The sequence below is a fragment of the Cyprinus carpio genome, chromosome A13 (genome assembly GCF_018340385.1).
Source record: "Cyprinus carpio isolate SPL01 chromosome A13, ASM1834038v1, whole genome shotgun sequence".
NCBI lineage: Eukaryota > Metazoa > Chordata > Actinopteri > Cypriniformes > Cyprinidae > Cyprinus > Cyprinus carpio.
This window is the reverse complement of record NC_056584.1, coordinates 16633193-16656248: the sequence shown is the minus strand read 5'-3', so window position 1 is coordinate 16656248 and position 23056 is coordinate 16633193. Positions and strand designations below refer to the sequence as shown.

The window sequence follows — 23056 nt, the reverse complement described above, 5'->3', positions numbered from 1 at the left end:
AGGTACAGACTGAGAGAGATATAAGCGAGAGTGACGGAAGTGTAGAGGTAAAGAGGATAACTAATGGAAGATGATGCTGCTCATTGAAGAGAGACAACACACACATGCTATTATAGTCATTATGAGAAAGATGCTTAAATAAATGGCTACCACTGCTCACATTAAAAATCTAATTTTGTAAAGCATACAACTTGTCCCTTAAATTCATGAAGGAAAACCCTAAAAATAGTCTGTAAGTAATAGAGTAGGATAACAGAAAATTATTTTCAGGAATTATTGAGCTGACCCAAACCACAGACTAATTATCCCTGCTGTGCCAGAAAGGAAGTCATGCCATAGATTTCAAGTAAGATATGTTTTCTTCTTCTGATCATACTAAGCTTGATCTCTCCCATGATGGTATTACATTACAACTGTGGGCTGTATATGAATGTATATGTAATGTATAAAGAAAATATAAAATACAAATTTTTAAGTATTTTTATGTTTCTGTAAATACTGTATAATGAATATTTTTTTTACAATAATATTTAAAAAAAAAGTAAAATATTTTTAAAATAATATTTTAAAAATATGCATTTATTTATTTACTGTATTCATGGTTTAGTATGTATAATTTTGTTTATTTCGACCTCATTATTTGCATGTGTGGTTCAGGTTTTGCCAGTTTTTTGGGAAACAAACGTCCCCATATAGAAAATAAAACCTGAATACCTTTACAACCTTCCTACATAAAGGGAATAATGTTTTAATTAAAATATAAAAATGCAAAAATGGGTTACATTTAAACGTAGGTGTAGGGTTAATATATAGACAATAAATAGACAATAATTAACTCAATATTAAACATTTAGTTCCCACAAGGATTGTAAAACCTGACACCACTTGGATTGTGGGAACCTTCCAATGGTCCCCACGAGGAAAATAACTAAGTAACATTTTAATTAAAATCTAAATGTGCAGAAAAATTCTCTGTAGGTTAGATTTAAAGGTAGGTGTAGGGTTATAACATATAAAAAACATATGGAAAATAATAAGCTCAGTATTATAACAAAGAAAATGCCCTATAATAATGTGTGGATGGTTATCAGTATGACTTGTGAGCGATTCCATGCTGAGTTCACCTGTCCCGCCTTGTTCTAATCCCCAGGTACACCTGGGCCCGTGGGCCGCAGGGGCTTTTAGCAGATTGCATGGGCAAGACTATTACTCTGATTGTTGCCCTAGAAACTCAGCTCTCCTGCAGGGGAATGGGGAAAAGCTAATGAAATTAAAGGTGCCACAACAATTTGGAAAAATTAGAATTTTCTGTTCACATGCTCCTTTGAACCCATTCCATCAGCTGAATGCTGAAATGTAGGAGTTGGCCTTAAGCTAGCAAAGTAAAAAAGCATGGCAGAGGGGTCAGACAGAGGTTTCCAAGATTTTTTACCTTCTAACTCTTCAATTTCAGAACCGCTTGCTTGTAATATGTGGAACCGTGGACTGCTAGCATCATTAATGAGGGAAACAAATCATAGTTCATTGCTCAAAAAGGAATTATTTATTAGTGAAAAAGACCCAAGAAATTTCCCGTTTCCCAATATTGTAAAAACTGATTTATTTCTTCATGGGCAAAGCAGAATTTTCAGGCTTCAGTGTCACATGATCCTTCAGAAATCATTCTAATATGCTGATTTTGTGCTCAATTTTTATAAATTATTATTCGTGCTCAATTATTTGATGAATTGAAAGTTCAAAGAACAGCATCTTTTGCAATTAAAAATGTTTTGCAATTATAAATGTCAAATTTTCGAATGTATCATGGTTTCCACAAAAATATTAAGCAGTACAACTTTCAACATTAATAATAATAAGAAATGATACTTGAGCAGCAAATCAGCATATTATAATTCAGCTTTGCCATCACATGAATAAATTACATTTTAAAATGCACTCAAATAGAAAACAGTTCTCTTAAATTGTTTTAATATTTCAGAATATTACTGCTTTTACTACATTTTTGATTAAATAAATCTTGGTAGCATGAGAGACTTCTTTCAAAAACATTAAAATCGTAATTATTTCACATTGTTAAAAGTAGTGTAGCAAGCTAAAAAAACACAAAACTCCAATTTTTATACCATAATTTTATAGCAGTAAAACGAAGAGGCAAGACAAATTAATTCAACAACATTTTCGGATCTCAAATAGCTTCCAAAACCCTGGCATATATCATATTCCTGTCAACGAATGGTGCGGGTAAACAGAATTGAATGCATGTTTTTGTTTGTAATAACATGCTGACAGAGAGAAGCACAATACCTTTCAGAGCTGTCAGTTGTACTGAAGACCTACAGTATTCCACACAAAATGCAGGTTTGCCACTAAATAGCAGGTTATTTTTTATGTGAGGAGATTCATCCTAAATTGTTTCCAAGGTAAACACATCCATTCAGTATAGGAATGAGTCAGCGCTCTGTGAAATAGCTGGGTCCTGGTTGATGCTTATACACTTTGTGGCATTTAGAGCATAAAAGCAGCGCAGATCTGAGTAATCCAGTGCTCATATCTCACTGTCACCTGGGTAAATACCTGAGCATGAAATATGAGATTTGAAAAGACGGAACAGTCTGCTGAGAAGAAGGTCTCTGAATCTGGCAGCTGAGTTAAAATTGAAGAGGGCTCACTTACAATATTTATTTCCTCCAAAGAAACAAATACTCAAGACAGAAACATGAAGGGATACATTGTTTGAATTATATATTTTTGATTATTTATTATTGATTTTTTGAAATTGTAGTAGTATAAGTTATCTGTTGTGGCTCTGATTGCCATTGAAACATATTAGTTCAATTAAATATTCTTGTTTCTTCAAGTATCCACACAATTGATCGCCATGGAAACATATTCCTTCCATTAAACAAAAAGTATCCACACAATTACTCCACATTTGCAGCATACATGCAACAAAACTGATTTGGAGTAAGTGGCAGTACAAGATTAGGCTCTATTGAGGCTGTGTTTCTTTTCCCAGTGCACCAAGTTCACATCTGTGCGTCGTCTTCTTTCTTTCTCTGTTCCATTTTTTTAGTTTGTCCTCCTCACACATTTAGCTCACGCATAATGTGCTGAGAATGAGCAAAGCAAATGAGTCTCATCAGGGAGATGTAAGTTGATTTACCAAATCAAGAATACATTTGCGGAGATTTTATGTGTGTACATGCATGTGTGTGTCCTATTGATGAAGGCTAAATGGTTAATTAAATAGCATTTGCCTGCATAAAGGCCTTTGGGAACACAGTCTATAAACACTAAAAGTTCATAAGTCAACATGGGTCATATATTAGTCAGTGATGTGGTGTAAATCCACAGCATAGTACATACTTGAGACAATGGTATTATTATTTAATCTATTTTTAATACATTTTAGAGCTTGTGTGGCATGATAAAATAAACTACTGTTCAATAAATAAAGTCATTATTAATAATTATTGAAATAATCAATTCATCATAATTTCATCTTTAATTCTTAGAACAAAATATTAGTTGAAACAACAAAATTACTATCTATGTAATAACTAAAATTCTTAGTTTCAACAAACTTTAAGTTAAACCAACAAATAATTTTCTACAGTGTACCATATTGTATAACCGCATTGTTTTTGTACTGTTTCATAACTCTCCCACTATATTGTAGAGCCTCTATTCTATTCTATTCATTTCTCACCAGTTATATATTTCAATATTCTAACTGCAAGTTGCCAATCAATGAATCCACTTGGCGCATGAATATAGAATGTGCATTCAAAGGAGTAATAAACAGATTTAAATGAGTCTAAAATATCCACTTAATCAAACCTCAGCTTAGCAAAATATGAATGTTCTTTTCAGAATCAAGTGGAACAGTCAACAAGCAGCCATAGCAACCATAGGGGGAAAAATATGTGTATATTGTATGGTTGTGAAAGCGTCAGGTGTTTACTGAGAATGCATCCTTCTAAGTAAGCACGTGTGTGTGCACTAGAATTAATGAGCATGGGCCGAGGAAAAGCCACCTACTGGCATTTTACACAAACAATATCTCGTTTGGTGAGGAATCGGGAAAATGCCCGAGGGCAGAAACATGTCTTTTGCTGTTCTCTCTTATTCCCTCCATCATCCTTCACTCCATCTCTCCTGGACCACCTCACTAATGATCACTCAGAGTCTGGGACCCAGCTATGCATCATTTACTAAGAGCTCTAGAGACAGAGAGTGAAAGAGGGAGAGGGGAAGAACTAGGAAGAATTAAAGAAAGGGCAAGAGACTAAAGAGAGAGGAAAACCTAAAGGGATTGGAAATAATGTAATTTGGAAAAAGGGAGCATGACATGTAGAAAGAGGGAAAGAAAAACAAGAGGAAGAAATTGAATTGAAGTCACAGAGATAGAGAGAGAAGGACTGAGGGGGTGACGGTGGAAATGAGAGTGATGGAAACACAGTGTGCTTGTGTTAATTTCATTGGCAGAGAGATCAGAAACAGCTGATGAAATCTTTAATGTCTTTGCCCTTTCAAAAAAGTCATGGCTCCATTACTAAAGAAACAATAAAACCCAAGGGTATAAACTTGCTTCAAATTCAAATGACCAAAAACAAAGACTAAAGCAGATCAGCAGGAGGGTTCATAGTAATGATTGTTCCACAGTAAAGTTTTACAAACATTTTAACATAAAAAAACACAATATTGTGGAAATATTGCTCCATCTTTGGAAATAGTTCAAAATGAAGCCTGAACAGGTGGTGTTTTATTTCTGAATGAATAAGTGTATCTGAATGAATCGACTGAATAATGTAATCATTTACTCATAAAGAAAATTGCCTGCTTCATTTCTAAATGAATTTGTGTTTTTGAACAAATTGATTGAATGAATGAATTAATGGCACATTTATAAAGGCAACTCTCTGTTTCCTTCCTAAACAAATCCATGTTTTTAAACAAACTGATTAAGTGAATGAAAGAATCAATCAATGACACTCATAAAGACAATTGCCTGTTTTGTTCCTAAATGAATCCATGTTTCTGAACTAATCAATTTAGTGAATGAATTAATGATTCTCTTTTAAAGACAGTTGCCTGTTTCTTTCCTGAATGAATCAGTATTTTGAGCGAATCAACTAAGTGAATAAATCATACAGACAACTGCCAGTTTCAATCCTGAATGAATCTGTGTTTTTGAACAAATCGATTTAGGGAATGAATCAACGACTCAATGACAAAGATAGTCGCCTGTTTTGTTCCTGAATAAACAGGTATTTTAAAAAGAATCTGTTAAATGAATGATGAAACAACTCACTTATCAAAAAGTCACTTGTTGAATGCCAACAATGGAAAATGCCTAAAAACTCATCAAGAAACCCTCAATGCACAGACTAAAATGCAGAAGCACAAAGCGAAGTGATATAAACAATGAAATGTCCCTGCATTGTTTTTTGAGTCAGTCAGCCAATCAAATTCGAGGACTAGAATTAAATTTGTATTGAGCAACTATATTCGCTTCTCACCTTCTCTGTGTTGCGAAACAGTGAAGGAAACATTCATTTCTATGTTTGGCAGTGTAAATAATATCTGGAGTCAAAGGTTTACATCAAGATTAAACCCGTGGCTAAACACATCCAACACATCTAAACACATCCAATAAAGCATTTAAAGGGTTGTCGATCTCATAAATGTCCTGGTTTTATGAGCAGTTGGATGTATCGACTGTTTTGCAGTATCACGGTAAAATGAAAGTACATTGAATGATCGTCAAGGATAGCAGAAAGCATCTGCCTGCCACGTGAGTGGAGCTTCCTAATGTTAGTGGAAGGGAGAGAGAAGGAGCGCTGTGCACAGAGTATAAATGGAGAAGGTGAGAAAGCGCTGGAGGCTATAGGAAAGAAAAGGCCCATTCTATTAATCATGGTTTTGATGGAGGGCACCATGGAGTGACAATAAGTTCTGGTGCTCCTGCAGCAAGCCATGGGTCTCAGCTGCTGCTGGCCTTCACTGCAGCTACATAGAGAGACCCCCATGGGCCCACTGCTCAACCCCACTCTATAAAAGAAACAAGTGGAGACTAGCTTTAGGTAGCAAGGGATAAAGTAGAACAGAGTTATGGAATAGCGCTTCTCTGGAAAAACCATAAAAAAGGAGCAAAACAGACACAATGTGTGCCTTTTATTTGAAGTCAGGCAGAGAGATGATAGGAAAATGCTTGTCACAATGGATATTAGTAATCTAATAACTACCTAAAGCCACTGCTTGTCACCTTTGGTTGTAAGCAGACTGTCTGATAAATGAGTCTTATGACTTCAAAAAATAATAACGTGTGAATGTTCTGTTCTGGACTACAGCCACTCGCTGTCTTGGTCAACTTATTAGAGGCCTATATAAAGGTCCAGGTGTGTGTACACACTGTTTGCCGGCACAGTCTCCTGAATCACACCAGTCTCACCTCCTCCTCAGGGGTGAGAGATGGAGAGGAGAGGAAGAGAATGAGAACATAATGTTTTTTGTTGTTGTTGTTTTTTGACGTGTTACTTTATGTGGACATTTGTGAAGTGTGAGATGTTGCATTACTGTGGCACTCAAGCAATAAGGCATGAAGTGTCTAAAGTATATTAGGAATTTTCTCTTTTTTCTGGCCATTTCACCTGGTTTCAATATAACATTTAGTTTCTTTTTATGTTTTTAATCAGATTACTTGGATCTATGGGAGTTTTATGCTGCTTTCTGCTGACCAAGTAAAACCCCTTTAAATAAATAGAATTTGTTGTTGTTGCACAAATTCATAACAATTTATTCAATTTCAGCTGTTTTGTGTGTGTGTGTGTGTGTGTGTGTGTGTGTGTGTGTGTGTGTGTGTGTGTGTGTGTGTGTTTTAATAACATTTCAATCAAACATTACTCCAAAAAACTTTTAGAAATTAGAAATAAATTAAAATAAAATGAAAATAAATTAAGATAATATAAAACTAAATAAAAGTGTATACACTGATAATAATATTTAAATCGTATATATATATTGAAAGTTTTGGAAAGAAGTCTCTTACTGTCACCAATGCTGCTTTTATTTAAAATTAAATAAATAAATAACATTTTACATAACGCCACACTTCAATGTCACATGGTCCTTCAAAAATGATTTGTTGCTCAAGGATTCTGATGAATAAAAAGTTTAAAGGAACAGCTATTTTATTTAAAATAGTTTTTACTGTCCCGTTTGGTCAGTTTAATACATCCTGAAGACAAAAAAAAAAAGGTCTTACCGCAAACTTCGAATGGTAATGTATATTAATATCCAGTTTTTTGAGAGCTTTTAAAAGCTCTTGACTGCTGCTATTTGCTTCTGATGACACACATCAGGCTAGTCATTTGTGCAGGACTTTAAAATTACAGTATATATTTTTATCAGACATTTGGCAGTTCTCACTGGCTAAATATCCTCTCCAAGAGACACATCAGCAGCAGCATGTAAGCCCAATATGCAGGTTCGATTCCACCTTCTCTTGATCCTGTGATCCAATCCGCCAACCACCCGATGATACTCCTATCTCAAACCGCATGAATCACGGACCAGTCTAATCCATCTTACACTCTTCTGTTTGAACAAATAGTGACAACAGATGCAAAATTGCATTAAGTTATGTATTGAACTAGCAGGAAAATGTAATAAAGTTTCAGCGCAGGTCAATTTAAAAGAGTCAATCAATATTTTCCTGTGTATGCTCTTACTCACTCTTATTAAAGACACTGTGCTGTGGTATTAACTGACATTTGGTGCCAGTGATTGGAGGCAAAACGAGGAGAATATGAGAGTGGGACACTTCAAAATGTGTCTTTGAAATGGCATTAGTCCCATAAAACAGCTGTGGTCTAGTGCATAGATGGGGGAAATGAAAGATTGAGAGGAGAATAAGGGTAATAGACAAAGATAGGGAGAGTAAGTGAGTGAGAGAGTGGGAGAGAGAGAGAGAGAGAGAGAGAGAGAGAGAGAGAGAGAGAGAGAGAGAGAGAGAGAGAGAGAGATGATAGAATAAAGAATTTTTAGCCCGCGGTGTTGTAGCTTTTCTTGGTGAGGTGTGAGGAGAGCACATATTTCCCTGAGTCTAAACGGGAGCAGGGCAGCTCAAAGAGGTGCTAATTTAAACACAGAGACACCTGGACACCTGATTCCAGCTATCCACGGTCCTCACCCAATGAGCACACAAGCCCAGCTAAATATAACCCTGCCACACGCTTGTTCGTGCTTACACACACACGTCATACCCTTAGCACGAGCATATGTGTGTCTACCTCAGTCATAAAAGGTGCATCTGTCACACCAGGCGTGTGAAAAATAGATTAATTAAAATTTGAAACATTTAAGATGGAATGGCACAATCATTTGGTGAGGGATGTCTGTGCCCTTATTACAGTTTCCCTACCGATTTTAAACGTTGAAAACTTTCTTTTTTTTTGAAGATATCATGGTCTATAGTGGCAAATTGTCTTTGCAAAAGCTCACTCAGCTATTATATATATATATATATATATATATATATATATATATATATATAGCTCAAACAGAAAAGGATGGTGCTTAGCAAGGTCATGGGGTCGATTACCAAAGAATGCACAAACTGATAAAATGAATACCTTATGCAGTAAGATGCTTTGGAGAAAAATGTCTGCCAAATGCATAAATGCAAACTTTTTCAGTTCAGGTAAAAAGGTAAAATCTTAATTATATTGTCTCCTATGATACCTAATTATGGACAAACTATAAGCATACAATTCTACAGTGCACTGCATTTAATTTAGTGGAAAAAAAAATCCAAGAGGGCAGTAAATGATAAAAAATAAAAAATAAAAAAATAAATAAATCTATGCAAACTGCTTTGCCATATAAAATAATTAAATATATATATATATATTTTAAATAATCAAATTTTGTGAAATATTATTGCAATATAAAATAACTGTTTTCTATTTGAATATATTTTAAAATGTGATTTATTTCTGTGATGGCCAAGCCATCAGCAGAAATACATTTTCAGCGGCCCTTACTCCAGTCTTCAGTGTCACGTGATCCTTCAGAAATCTATTCTAATATCATTATTTGGTGCTCAAATAACATTTAATTCCATTATCGCAGCTGAAATGATTGTACTGTTTGATATTTTTGTGCAAACAAAAATTGTCTATTTTTAAGCAATTATTTTAAATAGATTTTATTTTTATTTTACTGTCACTTATGATCAATTTAATGCATCCTTGCTGAATACGACATAAAAGTATTTTTATTTAAACAAAAACAACAGTGGTAGTGTACTATTAGAATGTTTTCTTAGAAGGTTGCTACTTAGTTAGCAGGCAGTTCACGTGGTTTTGGAACACAATTTATGCAGAAATATCATGCACTTTGCACATTGAAAATTATGGTGTATTTTGGAATAAAACTGGATGTCTTCAAAGCTCAAGCCTGAAGCATAATTCAATCACAAAGACTGTGTCTTTCTAAGAGATGAAAAAATCAACAATTTAGAAGTAACTCACTGTGTGCTTTTAACTCAGAAACGGGCTCTACGCTACGTGAACCCTTAGCACAGAAATCAGAGTCTGAGTTCAGTCAGGCCCCTGCAGAGGGCTCTTTTCAGACCACAGGGGTCCAGGGAACATAGAAGACAAAGAACTGCTCTCAAAACCAACACAGAAGGAGAGAACGGCTGCTCGCTCTCGGGAGAGGAGAAACACATCTTTATTCTCCTCTCCTTATTTCTCTGTTTTAAGTCCGGGCAGCCATTGCACTGGGGAGCTCTTTAAGCTGAGGATGTGCATCTTACACAGATGTAACAGAACATGAGCTCTTTAAAGCCACAGCGATTCAGTGTTGCTGCATTCACTTTTTCAGATGGAGTTTGAACTATTGTTTATACTGTAAAACCTGAATTACAACATCTCTTATGTACTTCACAGCTATTTTGTGCATGCATTAGACTGAAAATCCCAAATGGCTACCAACAAAATAGATACATTAAAAAGAAAGAAAATTTAAAACATTGTTCAAAAAAGAGGGGGACAGGAGGACAGAGAGAGACAAACCGTTGTTGGAGTCAGCCATCAGAGTCAGATTGTGAGGTTGGCCGAGCAAGAACACACTGGACAAGATAAATGATTCAGATATAAATTACTAGGCACACAGAGAGATATTCTGGCGCCATGCAATCCATTCAGCATCATACTGCCCAATACACATGTTCAAAATCAATAAAAAGGAGTGAAGAAAAAAAAAATCAAGTAAGAGAAGAACACCTGAATCAATGAACTCCTTGTTGACGAGTATAGGTTGAACTGCACCGTATGCAGATATTCCTGTATACCTTGTGGTAGACTTCTGAAATATGGAGGCAACATTCAATATAAATTCATGCTCCATTTGTTGTTCATACAGTTTCTTTAGGGTGTATGGAACACGACTTACAAGCAATTTATATTACCTTAATTTTTCATTACAAGCAAGGCATAATGTTTCAAAAATTCAATAGCAAAAACAAGTGCATAATCTGCAGTTGTTTTCAGTAGTCATTGGGTGACCATATATCCTCTTTTTTCCCTACATGTCCTGGCCAGGAATTTTTAATTGTTGAAAATGTCCAGGTTTTGGCTTTGTGTTCCTATTGACATGCTCTCCACAATCCTCATACATTATGCATATCTGAATTGCTTTGACCATTCTCTGTATGTCCTACCTTCTTGCACACCATGAATAGTTGATTATGTACTTTGCCTGCAGCTGTATTGGTCAAACTACTTTTCAATCATTTCCTTGATCAAATATGAAAACAATAGGAAAACAAAGACAAAACCCGGACATTTTAGCCAATTAAGAAATATTTTACAAATAAATCATAAATACGTATAGTCACTGTTGACAGAAAATAAGCTCTGTGACCAACAAAAGTTTCTTACGTGTTTTGTTCATAATGATAATCTTCACAAATACAAAATACAATCACCAGAAATAAAAAGCTAATAGGCTATAAACAAATTACTGTACGCCTTCAAAGTCATCACCATTAAACTTCCGACAACCCTTTAGTCCTGAAAGTTTGAGTTAGAATAGTTCCAGAAGCAAGATTTTAAACTATAAGGCTTTAAAAAACAAAACAGACTATTTAATTTACAGATCTTATTTCAGACATTTAACCAAAGACCCATTCAAAACATCCCTAAAATGCTAATGCTAAAATGCTAATGCTGAAACATAACTCATCTTTGCACAAGCAGACATGTGGTGTTTTAAAATATACATAACTTTATCATCTGTTGTATGGTTGATAATATAGTTAGCATTATAGTTTTCCCTCTTGGTGTAAACAGGCCTTTAGTGCATATAAAGAGTACAACTCCGAACTATAGCACTTCTTATTTCTACTGGCTCATATGAACATCCTAATAATTTAGTAGTCGGTTCTTAATAGCAGGAATATGTGTGAAATTCTAATTTGATAATTTACTTTATTCGCTACATTGAAGCAAACATTATTTTATGTGTTTCAGCCTCTGGTCCACTTCAGAAAAGGGCAGCAGGCAGACCTCCAAAGAGCACTGAAGCAAACGAACACTTGAACAAAAACACTGTTTCAGGCATCAGTTCATCCTGTGGCGCAGATCTCTTGCTCATTATTGACTTGTGAATGTGAGGCTTCTTCCTGAAACATGAAGTGAGAGAACAGAAAGACATTCCACCACTCAGACGTTCTTTTATCAATAAAACACGGGAAAGGAAAAGTGTGGGAGTAAAACACAGAGAAGAGGAAGCAGACAGGGACCCCAAAGCACACAGCAAGCCGTCAGTGCCAAAATCAACAGATATCTTCAGCTGCTGGAGTGTAATTCTGAATAACACTTTTGATTTGTTCTGGCATTGTTATTGCTTTCTTGCAGATTGAGTACCATTACAGGCATCTTACAGGGATCATTAAAGTAACGACTACACCAACGAAAGGTTGTTCATCAGAATAATCATTATCATCAATATACTAAAAAGTGATAATTGTTTCCTGTGTGTTGCAGCAATAATTGAATTCAATTAAATGAACTAAATAAAAACGACATCCAGGCATATTCAGGAAATAATGTTTTTTAATTAAGATTTGATCTAAGATGTTAAAGGCTTGCACAATGTATTACGCAATTTCACATCTCTGCATGTAAACAAGATTTGGGATCTGCCTTTCAGGGACAGATGTTTAAACGCTTGTTTTTATTTCATTATTTCCATAACGCAGTAATCTGGTCTATTGATCATCGTTGTGTGCTCTCGGATTAGCATAATCTCACACTTGAGCAAATACCATTATGTGAACTGGATAAAGAGAGTTAATCTGGACTCAGTCTTTATCAACATGAAGAATAATCCAAATTGATGAATTAGTTTCACTCTAATCAGCATAATGGGAAATTGTTCTTTGTTTCCAACAAATTTGTTTGACAAATTTATTCTGTTAAATTTCAAAAGAGGTATGTAAATTAGTCAATAGGAATATTTGTTGGATGATGTTTCAGAACAGCAGTAGCATAACTGTATCTATATATGTTATGAGGAGGCCAGGGCCAGTTGATATATACATACTTATATCACCAGCATTGAGGAACATACCCTGAGAAATATTCTATTATATATCAGTGCTACAGTATTTTGTATTAGAGTAAAAAAGTCTGACTAGTCTTTCCTATATTAGTAAAAATCAATAATATATTGGTATTCCGGTCTTTCCGATAATCTTTATGATGATGAGTGTGTGTCCACAGTGCAAAAGAAAACCTTCTGTATTTGAATATGTTAGAATTTTAAATATATAATTGAAAACCTGAAAATGTATTTGTATGTATTTGTGCTTGGGCGCTCTCAGATGTTAGACACTCAGCTAAAGGCGTCAGACATATGGCTGAAATTAGATTACACAATCACAAATGTCCCAATCAAGACCTCATGCATAATTCATAGCTGTACCTCACGGCATGATAATTACTTAATTAATATCCTGCCAACCTGAGGCTCCGCTGAGACTGGACCGCCTGTAATCCCATGTCATCCCAAAGCAAGCAGCGTGCCCTTGGGATGGGTGAAACTCCAACGTGGGAGCTCCTGATGAGCATTAAGCATTGCAGACTCCCACCGTGTCACTGACAGTCACCATAGAGCTAAATCCGTCTTGCTTGGACCTTCTTTTTCTTAGCTTTCTTCCCCATAATCTGGCCGACAAAAAAATTCTCACATCTGTGTCTAAAACAGATATCTCCCCCCTGCCCCTCCCCAAAAAAAACACCCCCTGAACCCCAAGGTTAAAATTGCATTTAACCTCCCCCCCCCTGAAGATGGATTAGATATGATTGATATGAGAAGACGGGTAGTTTTCAATAAAGGTCTCAATCATACAAGAATGCTTTTTCACATCCAAGAAAAGTGATTTCTTATGGCCCGCATTATTTTGTGTCACATTAAATGCTACAGCAATCCCAAAACTAAAAGCTTAAGCTGAATTTGATGAAAACATTCTTGTTCTGTAGATTTGGTCAAGCTGATTGTTAATTGAAATACTTCATCCATTGGTGTCTACTCACATAGCATATCTGTCTATACCCCAAACCGACCTTGTTAACAATTAATTAATTTCCACACTAACAAGTCTGAATTAATTTCTTTGAATTACTATGTGGGCTCATTAGTAATCATAGATATAACTACATAAAATGTGATTCTGGCACCCATACAATTTCATATGCTTGCACAGACGCTGAAACGAATACTATAAATATATCGATAGCATCTAAGTGTAAACATTATACGAATGAACAACTTTATAGATGTACATATGCTTACGAATCCTTTTAGGTTCAAAGAATTCAGATAATTAATAAGTTAATTTTATAGTGTTTACTCAATGTGATTCATTAAAAATGTTCAATGGCATCACACTTATCTAATTTGACATTGTTTCATTCTATTCTGTGTTGTTTCCAATGATTCCTTCACTCTACCTTTGCCTAGACTTTAAAATGCAAAAATTCATGTAAATTAATCATTTCATTATTACTTTGTTTATTTTACAGTAATTTGTTTTGGGACATGTACAGCTAAAATATCTATATAATAAAATGGATTGCATGAGAAATACTTTCAAATTTTAGATGCTGTCAGTACATCCAAGTTTCAGTATTTATCCACACATAAAACTTAATACTAATGAGTTCAAGCTGTGATTTACACTTGATGTAGTGTGAATTCATAAAACATATATATAAAAAAACTTGCTTAAGGCAAAAGCAAGTAACATTTATCATTCATGTAAACAGCAACGTCTCTTAGTAATAGTTACTTAACCTTTCCCACTTCCTCTTTCTGGCCAATGAGCAATGTGCTGACAAATATGAAGCAGTAATTAACATCATTCTTTGATTATAATTAATTAATATAAGGCCTCATGAAATTAGTTATAACACTTTAAGCATGCTTTAGGCACAGAGGTGTCACAATTGTAATAAACCAGGCAAGAAAGTGTTAATGTAAGTACAAGTGTGCATATACACCTCTATCCTCTGAGCTCCTAGTGCCCAGGCATCCAGAGAGATGGCAGAGAAACATCCTACCACCACCTAATCAATCAATTCCCACTCTGTGGGACAAATCCATGTTACTAATTACCCAATCAGAGTGGGCAAACTCCAGCAGCCTGTCACACCAAACCCCACAGGGGTCCCCGGAGACCTGCTCCGTATCTTCCCCTCATTAAATTCTCCTGTCCGCTCCCCTTGTCCAGACACTCCTGAAAGCAGCCAGGAGTTGTGGGTAATTCAGTGGCCAGTCTCTGAGGTGACCATGCGCCTCGGGGCTGGAACAGTAGAGGACACATTGCTCCCTCTCTGTCTCTTCTCACTTTCTCTGTCTCTCTTAAAGTCCCTCCATCTCCTCTCGTTCTCATTCGCTCATGAGAATCTCTCTGTCCTATCCATGTCTCCGTTTAACCTAACACGCTCTTTTATCCTGCCTGTCCTGTTCCCTCTTTATCAGAGATTGCACCTCTCTGCTCTGTCTGGAGGGAGGGAGAAAAAGCAAATGCATCCTGTTCCCCAACTGGTGACTAATGCCTCTGTATTCTTGCAATTTGTCTACACCTCAGGCATTTTCGTTTCTTTGCTGCTCAAATTAAAATCACTGCACTGAAGGAGAAGGTCTGTTGAGCAGCAATGTTATTATGCTAATTAAACAACAAATAAAAAGTGATGTCTGGCTGTATCTCGGCAGCCCACTGTACTGTAAACGGATGTTCTGAACAAAATGTACAGGGTACAAAATGTTTTTCCTCCCATTGACTTTCGCTGTAAATTCAACAGAGTTAAAATGAAAAAAATCTGTCATTATTTATTCACCCTCATCTTGCTCCAAAACTGTATGACCTTCTTTCCTCATGCAGTTAGAATCAATGGGTATTGAAAATTCTAAGCTTAAAAAAAAACAGATCTAAATTTAATTTGTTATTCATTGAAAATCTAGATATTCTTGATGAATTCATGAGAAACGAAGAGTCTGATGTCTGAAGAAAAGATGTCTGATTAGGCATCCAGTCTTGTCATTCTAATCTGGTTTTAGTCTTTTCAGTAAATTGACTGCTTCAGTTCACAAAACTGGTCTTAAAGGCATAGTTCACCCAAAAAAAGGAAAATCTGTCATTAATTACTCACGCTCAAGTTGATCCAAACCCGTAAGACCTTCGCTTATCTTTAGAACACAAATTAAGATATTTTTGGTGCGTTCCGTTAGCTCTTTGACCCTCTCATAGACAGCAAGGGTACTACCACGATCAAGGTCCAGAAACTTCAAAAAGAATTATCGTAGCTTCGTAAAATTAATTTTAAACTACTGATGTCACATGGACTATTTTACTGATGTCCTTACTACGTTTCTGGAACTTGACGGTGGTAGTACCCTTGCTGTCTTTGGGAGGGTCAAAGAGGTCTAAGAATGCATCAAAAATATCTTAATTTGTATTCCGAAGATGACTGAAGGTCTTACAGGTTTGGAATGACTTGAGGGTGAGTAATTAATGACAGCATTTTCATTTTTGGGTGAACTATCCCTTTAATGATTTGTTCACAAATTAGACTGATCCAGTTCTCACTGATTCAAAAAAGAAAGAAAAAAAAAACTATAACTTTAGAAGACAGAACACTGTAGTGCACAAGTCCTTTTGGACCACTTTTCCAATGCTTTTAAATACTTTTATTTTTTTAAGTTTTAAAGCTAAAACTATTAAGTTTTTGTTAATTGAAATAAGGCTGTAATTAAATAATAAATAAAAATTAAAAATAATAAAAAATTTAATGTTGAAGAAAGCAAAAAGCAAAAAACACAATAAATCTAAAATTTAAATGAAAACTGAAATTATAAAAATAAAAGCTAATTCACAATGTTCAATACAATACTTTTTTTTTCATTACTCTGATCAGAACAGTCTTCATAATATCACCTTTTCTAAAGAAATTCATACACATTTACAACATATTTTCATTTTTGGGTGTCTCTGCATGGACATGCTCCATTTCTACATAAACACTGTCCTACTCACAAGAGATGATGTCACTGCAGCAGTTTTCCCCACTGATGCTTCTCTATTAGGCCACATAACAGTGTGATTATGATCTGTGATAAATAGGGAAGCTTAGCTGAAGCAGTAAAACATAGTATTAGTGTTTAATGGGCTACAAACTGCCATCTGGTTTTGTGAAGAGGCCACTTTCATTGGTCAGATACTGCTTTTCTCTCTTTCTATATTTTTTCATGTCTCTTCAGACTTCATCTCCAATTTTCACTTGACTTCTCTTCAGCTTGCTCACACTCGGAGGTAAGAATATATTTTTTCTGACAAGTTGATGCAATGGTTATACCATTTTTGGAGCTTGCGCAGACACATATTCGGTGGAGGAAGTTTCAAAACCAGTAACAACAGCCATGGTGTGAGCTATCACACCTACAGAAGTCTGCCAAAGCAAACAGGAAATCTATGGAGAGGATTTAAACATGAATTAAAGGTGCTCTCTAAAGCAACTCAATGTCATGAGGTTTTTTTCCCTTCACAAAACAGTTTCATGCTTTTGGGTTTAACTGTGTAGGAGTAATGATATTTTAAAATGTAATTTCTTCCTGTGTTGGCAAAACTGATTTTTCAGCAGACATTACTCCAGCCATTATTCAGTCACATGATTTTTCGGAAATCATTCTAATATGCTGATTTGGTGATTACGAAATATTTCTTCTCATTATCAGTGTTGCAGTTAATATTTTTTTTGTGGAAACTGTGATACCTTACCATTCAAAAGTTTTGACTAAGCCAAAAAAAAAAAAAAAAAGAAGAAAGAACAAACTATCTTTTTAGTTGTTAGTTTTTGCTGCTTAATAATTTAGTGAAAGCCGTGATACGCTACCATTCACCCTTAGCCAGCTATGAGGTCAGGTCACCGTAAATTTTAAAATGCGGTATACGGTACGCCTACGGTAAATTAATATATGGCAATTTTTTCATGTTCAAAAAACAAAATTTGTTCTATAAATGACTAATTTGCTGTTTAAAACTATTTAACTGATAGTCTGCATGTATAACTATGTTATATATATTCAAGTTATATATATTCAAGTGAGTGTCATGTAGTAATACTTGATATATATATATATATATATATATATATATATATATATATATATATATATATCAAGTATTACTACATGACACTCACTGACTTCAATTTCTTGCTGTAACTTGAATACTGAATACAAAAATACTCAAAAGAAACATGATGAATACATTTCATAAATCTTTCATAAACCGTACCTACACAAATCCAACTCCACAACAACATACATTCAGACACCAATAGACACAGTAGGTCCTTATGGCAGGTGTGGCATGCCTCAACGGGCTCAATAGGTGACTTACACAGTGTGACAACTGAATAAAATAATCCAATCAACATTCACCACACCCACTCCTGCCCCAATTGTCCCACTCTCCTTCACCTGTCACCCGCTGCCACTAATGCTTATCTGTCCAGTTACAATGTCCCAGCGGAGATGGGTTCGGCCGACTCTGCAGCAAGATCAAGGTGGACGAGCCGCGTTGTCTTGAACACATCATTGACTACCGCCCAAAACCTATATCCCTGCACTCCCTTGGGGCATTTTTAATGAATCCTCTCCCTTCTCTGCATTCGGTGGATTTCCATCTGAAACAGTCTGGGGGGATTATCATATCTGAGCTGAGATTATGTTTGACTCTAGTGCCGTGTTTGAATACAGTTGAACAGAGGTGGGAGGTAATGAGAAAAAAAAGACCCTCTCTGTTCACTAGCATCAGGGGAACAGTAAATGATTTGATGAAAAGCAAGCAGGCATCCACGGCTGCTCTTTATTTTAGGTCTGAGTGGTGGCAGAGGGGCAAGAATGGATTCTAAATTACTTTTTGTGGGTGGATGAAGTATGAGTTCAGAGATTTACAGTCTCATGGAGAGACCCCTAGCGTGACGATTAACTGGGACGCACATCACGCAACTAAACAGATACCTTGGGTATACTGTGTATGCTCAGTTTTGAAAGGACTGACCAGATTGAAACCCTGAATGGGAAAAACAGGCAATGGTATGTAATGTGCCTGTATGAGATGCATACACTGTAAAATGACAATAAAATACTTAATAATGAAGGGGTGACTTTTAATAAACCATTAAAAACCTTTTTTTTTTTTATTACCTCAATTTTCACCCACAAAAACAGGATTCACATTTGTTAGTGCATAAACTTTATTTTAAAACATTCAGTTTCTATCTTCTATCTTCTTCTTCCCCCCCTCAGAAGTGATTATGTGGAGCATTTGGGAATTTGTGTGATGTTGTGTCATGAGTATTGGTTTGTTCACCCATAAAATGAAAATTCATCATTTAACTGCTCTCATGTTGCCCTATATGACTTTCTATTTCATGTGCAATACAAAAGAAACTATCTTGAAGAATGTTGAGTTCAAACAACATCGGACCCCATTGACTTTCATGATATGCCCAAAGATGCAGTGCATCTGTTTTGTGTTCCACAGAAGAAAATCACACAGGTTTGAAATGACATGAGGGTTGTTGTCCCTTTAAGACTTCATATACATTTAACAGAGAAATATGACATGGAATGTAATATTGAACAATTTAAACCACCTAAATGAAAACAGAAATACTGCACAAAAAACTTTTTTTAAGGTTGACACTTTTTACTAAAAGTCCTACATAAACAGGAAACTGTTACAGTGATAGCAGATTGTAAACTGAAGCAACCTGCCATTTGCAATTTAGTGAATGTATTTATAAAAAGAAGAGGACGATGACAAAAACTGGTATCTTTTCCTACTTGCACTACTGGGTCCCATGTGTATTGTGAAATTAAATTTATTCACTTGACTGTATGTGAGACACATGTGAATGGATGTGAATGTGTGTCTCAGGCTGATGAATGAAACTGTTCCCATGGCCTGACACTAAACATGCTGTCCAGCTGGCTAAACGCCTAGCTTTTCAGTGACCTCATGGCTTGGTACAAACTGTTGACCCTCCTGGCCATGTTCTGCTTAATGGATGCTGCCAGCTCTGCCATGCTCTGGCAAAGACATGGACACCCAGCTGACCTCTTCTGGCCCCTTCTCTCAGTCAAGCCAGGAGCAGCTAACCCCAATGGATTTCTCATTTGTGGCTTGTGCACAATCAATGCACCTTCTCCTCCTTCTCTAGACAGGGACCATGGATCAGCACTTTCCTGTGTGTGTGTGTGTGTGTTCGTTCACTTCCTTTGTTTTCACTAACCTTTCCCCATTGCCTGCCCTTGCGAAACCGCAGTGTCCACTGGCATGTCTTCATCACTCTCTCTCTTTCAGCCTTCCATGCTTGGTGTGTAACTCTCCAGCGTCTCCGTTTCTCTGCCCCTCTTCTTGTTCTTTCCGTCTGCGGCATGGGAGACAGCAGGAGTAAACAGAGATGAACAAGGCATACAGCTTCCTCCCTGATCCTGTGCATCTCCTTTGCCCACTGGTGTCTCCTCTTCTCTTCTTTAATGTTTCCTTAGCTTCGATTGGCCCATTTCAGGGCCATAGCATGTCTGGATACGCTGCAGAGGTGAATTGCGAGCGATTTGGAGCCTGTGGGAGAGACTGGGGCAAAAGCCAAATCCATCTATGACAAAAGGATAAAGCCTCATCTATTTTCAAAACCTAACATGTACCGCAAACAGACTATCCTTCCCACAGAGGGATTCATTTACTAACAGTGTGAACAAATCTGTGCATAAAACCTGTGTGCTAATGTTTTCACTTTAAATTATTCATCAGTATGTTAAATATGTACTTACAATTTTTTCAATTTAGTATAAAATGTGAAATTCTTTATATAAATATTTTATATATAGTTTTATATAAATAATTTTATATATATATATATATATATAGTTCATTTTCATATATGGTTTATTATATAAATATATATTACATACATTTCTCAAATATATACATGTATGTATGTGTGTGTGTGTATATATATATATATATATATATATATATATATATGCACACACACACACATTATGCAAACACAAACTTTTATTTTGGATGCGATGAATCGCAATTAATCGATTTGACAGCACCAATATATAATACATACATTCAGATCTGAAATCTGAAAATTGTTTTACATTAAATATCTATAACATTAAACATCTTCTCTCTCTCTATTAATATATTATGATTAAGGTAAAAAAAATCTAAAAGAAATGAAAACAATCTAACAGATTGCATTACTAATTAAATTTTCATCATGTCATTTCTAATCAGTAATGTATATATACACACAATCTATAAAACTGCTTGCTTTCATGCACTTTGAAGGTACATATTTTATTGCAAAAAATAGGCAACTACATTTATCTAGTTGTATATGATATATGAATATCTAAGTGTGTGCATGTATAACCGAAAACCGAAAGAGAGAGTGCTTGAGGTGACAGGCATGTCCTCATGTTATGGGTTACACCTCTATGTCAAGTAACTATCTTTCAGCACTTAAAAGGCAACTGGATTATCAAGTAAAATTATATTTAGTGCTATTATAGATATTTTTGCCCTTGAATAATTCAGCGCTCAAGGCAAGTCATTCTGGATATCTTGTTAAGCATCTCTGAGGCAGTAGAACAACTATGAGGCAATTAACAGTTCATTATGACCAGTCTTAAAACCTTTTCATCCTTTCTGTTGGGCAACACAGATACATTTAGGTTGTTTGCTGTCTCGTATACAGTTAATGAAAGTAATAGTGATGCACCTTGGTCTGCCTTGTCCATATTTGTGCAAGATTAGGTTGAAAAAGGCGGTTTTACCATGTCTCTGGATTACACAAGAAATCTGAAGAAAATTTCTAATTTCTAATTGTAAACAAACTATTTCCCCCTTTTTCAGTTGCAACACACTTAAAACAAGAAGGCAGACATCTAGGTTCATGGTGAAGGCATCAAGATCCAATGGGAGTGCACACACACACATCTGCGCATACATGCACGGCTCATACAGACCTGACAGCTCCCTGCAGCCCTGCAGGTAGTGGTTTATGAGGCTTTAGCTTCTCATTATCAGCGCTCAGGAAGAGACCATCATCATAAAACATTCCCTTCCCTACTGCGTTAAATTGAGACCAACGTTTTGTGTCACTTCTTTTTGATGCCAACATCAAATCTCAAATGGCTTTCAAAACTATCTGGATGCTGCTTACCAAGGAGCTCTATATTACCTGGAGAAAGCGACTCTAGCAGTTAGCATTACCGTTCATCTCAATAGCAGCTGCTTGACTGGTGAAGAATACCCTGGTGGTATGCCATTTGAAGTCTGACAGCTTTGCTCACGGCACTCAACAGCTACAGCATATTTTTTTTTTCCCCCTCTTTTTTAGACAATCAACTGAGCCATAATGCTACATGACCATTTACCCTGAAAATGAAAAGATTACTAATGGCACCACAAAAAAGTGCACAACCCCAAACGGTTTACTACTGACTTTGTGCTGAACTGGAAAAACTCGAGCCTGCCAAAACAGAACATTTACTATAATATCAGTCAAAAGTAACGGGTTAACGCATGCAATAAATTTGTTTAAGTTTAACGTGTTAAACATGTTTAACACAATTAACGCGGGTCAGAGCTAGGGCTGGCAACCCTACTCACAACTGCTACTTCTGTCTCTTTTTTCATGATAAGAATTGCGTTTATTTAGGCCCTGTCCACACAAACACAGGTATTTTCAAAACCGCAGCCTTTTCTATGCATTTTCGCCATTCGTCCACACGCAAATGCAGTATCAGGTCACTGAACCCGAACCTTTTTAAAAACTCCTGCCAGGGTGAAGATTTTCAGAAACTCCAATTGCAGTGTTGTCGTGTAGCCAGTGAAACCGGACATTTTGGTTTGTAATGTCGGACTGCGCTCTTATCTCCTTTGTTTACATGAGGTGAGTCTGTGATTGGCCAACATGGCTTTATGGTTAGGGTTATACCGCCACCTGTTGATTTGGCATGCTCTTGGCAGCACTTCATAGCGCATTTTTGCGTTTTCATGTGGACAAGATTTTTTTTAAACGAAGGAGGAAAAACTCTTTATAAAAAATACTCAAGTATGTTTGGCATTAGACGCAGAACATCTTTCAGGCCACATCAAACGGGAGACTTTTCAGATGCACTCTCCTACTCCAACAACTCTAACAAATGCAGAAAAGGTACAGGTGACGATGGAGCTTCAGTAGAATAACAGTGAACTGCGGTCAGATGAGATGTTTTCAGGCCGTCAGTAAAAACAAATTTTCCTGTCCTGTCAGCCATTATCCTGTGCTTGTAGCACATGCTCTTCAATTGCACGCACAGATGTAGTGGTGCATGCTGTTTATAATTTCATATTAAAGCGCAAATGAAACTACGAGAATGCTACGTTGTAGTTATGTCTTCAGTTAAGTCA

At 36.0% G+C, this 23056-nt stretch overlaps 1 protein-coding gene across 1 annotated transcript in view; it reads right to left on the bottom strand.

Moving 5' to 3' along the window:
• The window catches only part of LOC109099567 (netrin receptor UNC5B-b-like), an 82977-nt gene extending 62816 nt beyond the window's left edge, over nucleotides 1–20161 (bottom strand). Inside the window, exon 1 of the mRNA XM_042769017.1 lies at nucleotides 19875–20161. Coding sequence (XP_042624951.1) covers nucleotides 19875–19920 — 46 coding nt within the window. The 5' untranslated portion in view covers nucleotides 19921–20161. The remainder of the gene's footprint in view (nucleotides 1–19874) is intronic.
• Between the last annotated feature and the right edge of the window lie 2895 nt (nucleotides 20162–23056).